Source organism: Nematolebias whitei, chromosome 11, assembly GCF_014905685.2.
Source record: "Nematolebias whitei isolate Nwh7 chromosome 11, NemWhi1, whole genome shotgun sequence".
NCBI lineage: Eukaryota > Metazoa > Chordata > Actinopteri > Cyprinodontiformes > Rivulidae > Nematolebias > Nematolebias whitei.
The window spans coordinates 14,869,791-14,877,468 of record NC_056508.1 but is presented as its reverse complement, the minus strand read 5'-3'; the positions used below and the strand labels follow the sequence as shown (position 1 = coordinate 14,877,468).

The 7,678-nt window shown below is 44.8% G+C and overlaps 1 protein-coding gene across 1 annotated transcript; it reads left to right on the top strand.

Moving 5' to 3' along the window:
- Positions 1 to 87: 87 nt before the first annotated feature.
- Positions 88 to 839, top strand: LOC119417473 (gastrula zinc finger protein XlCGF8.2DB-like; the record flags this gene model as incomplete). The annotated part of the gene is made up of 1 exon (XM_037684684.1): positions 88 to 839. A coding segment is annotated over one exon (699 nt), but the record flags the coding sequence as incomplete, so codon positions are not given.
- Positions 840 to 7,678: the final 6,839 nt, after the last annotated feature.

Below are 7,678 nucleotides of genomic sequence, written 5' to 3'. Positions count from 1 at the left end.
CACACAGGAGACAAACCATTTCCTTGTGATCTTTGTGGACAAAGATTCAGCCAGAAGACGAGTTTAAACTCACACATGACAGTCCACACAGGAGACAAACCATTTCCTTGTGATCTTTGTGGGCGAAGATTCAGCCAGAAGACAAGTTTGAACTTTCACATGACAGTCCACACAGGAGAAAAACCGTTTCCTTGTAATCTTTGTGGACAAAGATTTGTTCGTAAGACCAAGTTAAATTTACACATGAGAGTCCACACAGGAGACAAACCATATCCTTGTGATCTTTGTGGACGAAGATTCAGCCTAAAGGCCAGTTTAAACAAACACATGACAGTCCACACAGGAGATAAACCGTTTCCTTGTGATCTTTGTGGACAAAGATTTAGTCGCAAGACAAGTTTAAACACACACACGAGAGTCCACACAGGAGACAAAAAGTTTCTTTGTGATCTTTGTGGACAAATATTTAGTCATAAGACAACTTTAAATTCACACATGAGAGTTCACACAGGAGACAAACCATTTCCTTGCGATCTTTGTGGGCAAAGATTTAGGCAGAAGACAAGTTTGAACACACACATGAGAGTCCACACAGGAGACAAACCGTTTCCTTGTGATGTTTGTGGGCAAAGATTTAGTCACAGGACAAGTTTGAACTCACACATGAGAGTCCACACAGGAGAAAAACCATTTCCTTGTGATCTCTGTGGACAAAGATTTAGTCATAATACAAGTTTAAACAGTCACATGAGAGTCCATACAGGAGTGAAAACTTTCAAACTGTAAATATTAATATAACTATTATAAGCCATGAGATGCAATTGGTATTTTATCACCCAATTAAAATTTGTTTTGATTTTGTAAGATATTCTGTGACAGTTTTCAACATGTTCCCAAACTATGATTTGTTCTTAGTTTCTTAAAAAATACTTTAAAAATAAACAAATTAAACCTTAGATCATGATTTGGACTAAAGATGTTTGTTCTAAATCACTGACTGTTTCAGTGCCTGTGCAATATGTGTAGAGAACCAACCAACCAATCAAATACCTTGTGTTTTCAAACAGTTGTTCTTGTAATTCCTGAGGGAATTGTGATTTAATTAATTAGTTAAGTGGTTAATGTAACAAGTCTCTCATACAAATGAACTAATTGTGTTTTAATAAGATTAATCTGTATAGTTTTTTTTTTTTTTTACTATAATGTCATTCCTGTAAGCCAGGGGTGTCAAACTCACTACAAAAGGGGGCCGAAATAAAAATATTTTTCAAACTTAAGGCCAATTTCAGAAACTACATTAACTCAAATCAGATACTCAACATCTTTTCTTGGTTGCAGGTTCCTCAACAAGCGTTTGATTGGTCTCATTTAAGACCAGTTTGTCACTGTTGTACTTTCGATATCATAATCAAAGATTGCTGAAGAAAAAAAATTCAAGTGATAAAAGTCTTTTACATTTAACATATCTTTGGGGCTAGGCAAGATGCCACTGAGGGCCACATTTGGCCCCTGGGCCTTGAGTTTGACACGTGTGCTGTAAGGTAACTAATGTTGACATTACATCATAATGTCATAATATGGCTGAAACAATGTCAGAATTGCCCAGGTTAAACTTCAACTTTACTGCTGTATTAGGATTCTTTTGTACATGAAGCTAAAACTACCAGACACCATCCTGCACCTAACTCAAGTGGAGTTTGTTTGCTCCCATTGAGTTGCCACAAACTAAGAAACCCAGTACAGGATTTGTCCCATGACCTATTAAAAACACACAAGAGGTCACACAGAACTAAAGTGTTCAGTTCTCATGTTTGTTGTTAAATAGTCTGTGAGGTGTGGAGGTTTGTGGTCCGTTACCACAGTTACTGTCCACATCTGTAGGTTGTGTATTCTGAATGTTGTTTAGGCTTTTGTCAGGGGAAACATGTATGTACAGTATGTGTGATACAGTAGTCCCTCGCTACTTGGTGGTTCGTTTACTGCAGACCCGCTCTGTTGTGGTTTTTCAAAATAAGATTGGACATGACACACTGGCTGATTGATGGATGAGCCACACGATTGACATGGAATCTTTATTTAAAATAAATTATTTTAAAATATTTAGCACCTGCTGCACCTTTGCGCAGCCCAGAGCTGCAGAAAAAGCTTCCTCCTGCATCTTTGTGCAGCTCTTACTGCAGCATAAACTTCCTGCTCCAGCTGATCAGCTGTTCTGCGTGCAGCGCTGAGAAGTGGACGTGGCCAAGAGCGCTTGCAGGTGGCAAAGAGCAGACAAGGTAGGGAGCTGAAATCATGACATTCTGTGCTTTTTTTAGAGCTTTAGCGTTTAGAAACGTTGTTTAAAATATCACAAGTGTGGGACGGGTTTAAAATGCCTTAATATATATAAATATAAATGCTAAAATAAACAATTACTACTTGTACTACTACTCCCACTTTGCGGTTTTTCACTTATCGCGGGGCTTCAAGGTACAGATCCCCCACGATAAACGAGTGACTACTGTACTTCATGATATAATGATCATTATGCGTGAGCCATCTTATTATGTGTCATTTGATCTGAATGGTATGTTATTATAATGCTTTGCTATCACTGTGGAATGATGGTGCCAGTAACTGCTGGCTAGACGCTTATCACGCCCCTCCTCCACCATAAGGAACCTTGAGGATGTTTTCTTAATGAGACTGTTCTTTTTAGTAGCCGCCTGGGTTTGGTTGTGTAAATGCTAGGACAAGACTAGGATCAGAACCAAGGTAGAGCAAGCGTTGGGAGTTTTGTGTACTTGTAATGCATTGACTTTCTGTATTCTGTCTGTTCCTCAAAAGCTTTGTGTTATTAGATCTGATAGGGCTGGATGATATGGCAAAAACTTTTATCACAATATATTTCTTAATTTCAGTCTAACTATATAATTCCTTTATCAATATAAACAATATAAAAGCCTCAGAAAAGCTGTACAAACTGTACAAATAAATTAATGTTAATGTTCACCTTTTAAACATTGGGATACGTTGGCTCAAACTTTTATTGTGCTTCATCTTCTGACTCTCACTTGGGGTAGGACCTCCTCCCTGACCCGGAGAGGGCACTCTACCCTTTTCCGGCTCAAGACCATGGCCTCGGATTTGGAGGAAATGATCTTCATCCCAGCCGCATCACATTCGGCTGCGAACCACTCCAGCGAAAGCTGTAGATCATGATCTGATGAAGCCAATAAGACCACATCATCTGCAAAAAGCAGAGACGCAATCCTAAGGCCACCAAAACGGTTCCCCTCAACACCTTGGCTGCGCCTAGAAATTCTGTCCATAAAAGTTATGAACAGAATCGGTGACAAAGGGCAACCTTGGCGGAGTCCAACTCTCACTGGAAACAAGCCCGACTTACTGCCGGCGATGCGGACCAGGCTCTGACACCGGTCATACAGGGACCTAACAGCCCGTATCAAAGGGCTCGGTACCCCATACTCCCAGAGTACCCCCCACAGGGTCCCCCGAGGGACGCGGTCGAATGCCTTCTCCAAGTCCACAAAGCACATGTAGACTGGTTAGGCAAACTCCCACGCACCCTCCAGGACCCTGCTGAGTGTGTAGAGCTGGTCCAGTGTTCCACGGCCAGGATGAAAACCACACTGCTCCTCCTGAATCCGAGGTTCGACTATCCAACGGACCCTCCTCTCCAGAACCCCCGAATAGACCTTACCAGGGAGGCTTAAGAGCGTGATTCCCCTGTAGTTGGAACACACTCTACGGTCCACCTTTTTGAATAGGGGTACCACCACCCTGGTCTGCCAATCCAGGGGAACTTCCCCCTATGTCCACGCAATATTGCAGAGTCGTGTAAGCCAACACAACCCTACAACATCCAGAGCCTTAAGGAAGTCTGGGCGAATCTCATCCACCCCTGGGGCCCTTCCACCGAGGAGCTTTTTAACCACCTCGGTGACCTCAACACCAGAGATTGGAGGGCCCGACCCATAGTCCCCAGGCTCCGCTTCTTCAGTGGAAGATGTACCGGTGGGATTGAGGAGGTCTTCAAATTATTCCGCCCACTGACCCACAACATCACGAGTTGAGGTCAGCAGCACACCACCCCCACTATAAACAGTGTTGGTGGCGTACAGCTTTCCCCCCCTGAGATGCCGGATGGTGGACCAGAATCGCCTCGAAGCCGTGCGGAAGTCATTCTCCATGGCCTCTCCGAACTCCTCCCATGTCCGAGTTTTTGCCTCAGTGACAACCCGAGCCGCATGTCGCTTAAACAACCGGTACCCATCAGCTGCTTCCGGGATCCCACAGGCCAAAAAGGCCCGATAGGACTCCTTCTTCAGCCTGACAGCAACCCTCACCGACGGTGTCCACCATCGGGTTCGAGGGTTGCCGCCGCGACAGGCACCGACAACCTTGCGGCTGCCTCAACAATAGAGGCACGAAACATGGTCCACTCAGACTCAATGTTCCCCACCTCCCTCGGAACATGTTCGAAGTTCTCCCGGAGGTGGGAGTTAAAAACTCCATCTCACAGGAGACTTTGCCAGACGTTCCCAACAAACCCTCACAATACGTTTGGGTCTGCCAGGTCTGACCGGCATCCTCCCCCACCATCGGAGCCAACTCGCCACCATGTAGTGATCAGTGGACAGCTCCGCCCCTCTCTTCACCCGAGTGTCCAAGACATGTGGCCGCAGATCAGATGAGACGATGACAAAGTCGATCATCAAATTGCGGCCTAGGGTGTCCTGGTGCCAAGAGCACATATGGACACCCTTATGCTTGAACAAGGTGTTCGTTATTGACAATCCATGACGAGCACAGAAGTCCAACAACAGAACACCACTCTGGTTCAGATCAGGGTGGCTGTTCCTCCCAACCACACCCCTCTAGGTCTCACTGTCATTGCCCACATGAGCATTGAAGTCCCCCAGCAGAATAAGGGAGTCCCCAGGAGGTTCACTTTTCAGTATCCCCTCCAAGGACTCCAGAAAGGGTGGATAATCTGAACTGCCGTTTGGTGCATAAGCACAAACGACAGTCAGAACCTGTCCCCCCACACGTAGGCGGAGGGAGGCCACCCTCTCATTCACCAGGGTGAACCCCAACACATAGGCACGAAGTTGGGGGGCAATAAGTATGCCCATTCCTGCTATGCGGCTCTCACCAGGGGCAACTCCAGAGTGGAAGAGTGTCCAGCCCCTCTCGATGAAACTGGTTCCAGAGCCAGAGCCATGCGTAGAGGTGAGTCCGACTATTTCTAGCCGGAACCTCTCAGCCTCACACACCAGCTCAGGCTCCTTCCCCACCAGTGAGGTGACATTCCACGTCCCAATAGCCAGCTTCTGTAGCCAAGGATCAGACCGCCAGGGTCCCCGCCCTCGGCCACCACCCACCTCATCTAGAGCGTTGAACATAAACATCTGCATCAGACATCATGGCTATTGATTTTTACAAGCTGTGCCTGTAAAAAATATCTCAAGTACAGGTGCCAGTAGTTCGATGTGTGGTAAGATGCCCCCCCCCCCCCCCCCCCCCCCCCCACACACACTTGAGCACCTGCCCCCCAAAATGTCTGTGCACGCCGCTGTATATAATAACCTCACCTAGGGCAACAACACTACCAGTTTGATCAAGAAAGCAACTCCCTCAGGTGGTTGGACTGGGAAGCTCAGTCCTCACCTCCTTTTACAGGTGTGCAGTGGAGAGCATCCTGTGCTCCAGCATCAACGTGTGGCATGGAGGCTGCACAGCTGCAGAAAGAAAAGCTTTGCAGAGAGTGGTGAAGGTTGCACAGAAGACTGTTGGGAGTCAGCCTCCACACCATCACAGACATCTACACCTCCAGATGCAGGAAGAGGGCCACCTGCATCATGAAGGACCCCACTCACCCAGCACACGCATGCTCCTTTTTCATTAGTAATGGTACAGCACAGTTCGACTTGACACGGTTCCAAGCAGGGCCGGATTAGTAAACCCAGGGGCACCTGGGCACTGAAGCTCACAGGCCCCCCTCCCTACCCTAACACCAATTTTATTATTGTTTAAAATTAATTTCCAAATTGTGTAGATTGCTGATAGATGTTTGTTTTGATTAACTGTATTGGTTGTTCATAAAAATTTTGTTTTGATTTCATGATATTTGTAGTTTTCAATGCATTTTTTTGTACCTCATGGGATGCCATAGCCAATAAGGGCCAGTCTTATAAAAGCTGAAAGCAATCAGTGTGCTAATTAATGGATGAAAAACAACTATCATCAGTAGGGGTGTAACAGTACGCTAAAAAGATATTTCAATTCAGTTCAGTTTCAAGAAGGGCTTGTTCGGTTAATTTTCGGTACAAAAAAGGCCAAAATAAAGACTTACAAAATGTTTATTTTGAAAATATGCCAAGTAAACAAGTTCAGTCATTACAGACTTCTTAGCTGGAGGTGATCTAGTGGATGAAGAAGACTCAGCTGCTATCATCCTCAGACTGTAAACAACACAGAGATTAAAAAAAAAATTGAGTTAATAAGATTATAATAAAAAAAAGTTAATTAGATCACAATAAAACAATAACAATACCTCTTCTTGCACGGTCATTGTATGAAGTGGTTGAATATCCTCTCTCGCTCATCATCTATGTGGCAGGGCTTCAAATCTGGGGTCGGGCTTGTTGACAATTAGTTTTAGCTTTTTCATAAAGTGCTGCTACAACTTTTTGGCTGAAGTGTTGACGTGATGGATGTTGTAGGGAGGGGGGCTCAACAACTTTAATCATATGCTTAAAGCCGACACATCAACAACAGAATACGGACGTAGATCCAGAGCTTTAAAATCTCCTACAGCTTGTGTTATTGCTTTGGACCAATCTGAATTACCTGATAAAGGTTGTTTAAAAGTGTGTTAACAAGTTAAAAGTGTTGCCTGCGGCAGATCCAATCTCCGTGAAACAACGTCGCCACACAGCTTTGGATTTGTTCACTTGTCTTTTAACAAGAAAACCACAATGTTCCCAAATAGGAGACCGCAACGAGATGGCTTGTTCGTTGCCTGCTAGGCTGCTAATGCTACGCGTGCTGCAAGATAATAGCGGCGTGCTGAAACATGCTTAAGAACTTTAGTTCTGTGGCGCATAATCTCTCATTAATAAAATATGAGTGAAAAATAACCGAAACTGTACGCACGTGGACCGAACTGAACATGCTGTACCAAAACAGTTCAATACACCCACATGTACCGTTACACCAGTAGTCAACAGGACTCAAATGTTTGTGTAAAGGAAACAAAGACAAATCTATGCTTTGCATTCCCCCGGTGAAAGCACCAAGGTACATTTTGCTTGTACCTAAATGTTTGTATTATGAGCGCATGTTTTGTATCTAAATTTTTGTATATTAGTGTTCATGGTGATCCTGACGGAAGAAAAAAATAAAGAACCTGAAAAATCACCCGTTGAGGCTGTGCTGAGTGTTGTTCAAGACCTGGGGGGCTGCTACAGTGAAAACTACACTTCTGTGGTGACGGCGGTCATTGATGGTGAGAAGTCTGATCGGATGTTGAGAAGTTTGATCGGACGGTGAGAAGTCTGATCGGACAGTGAGAAGTTTGATCGGACGGTGAGAAGTTTGATCGGACGGTGAGAAGTCTGATCGGGCGGTGAGAAGTCTGATCGGACGGTGAGAAGTCTGATCGGACGGTGAG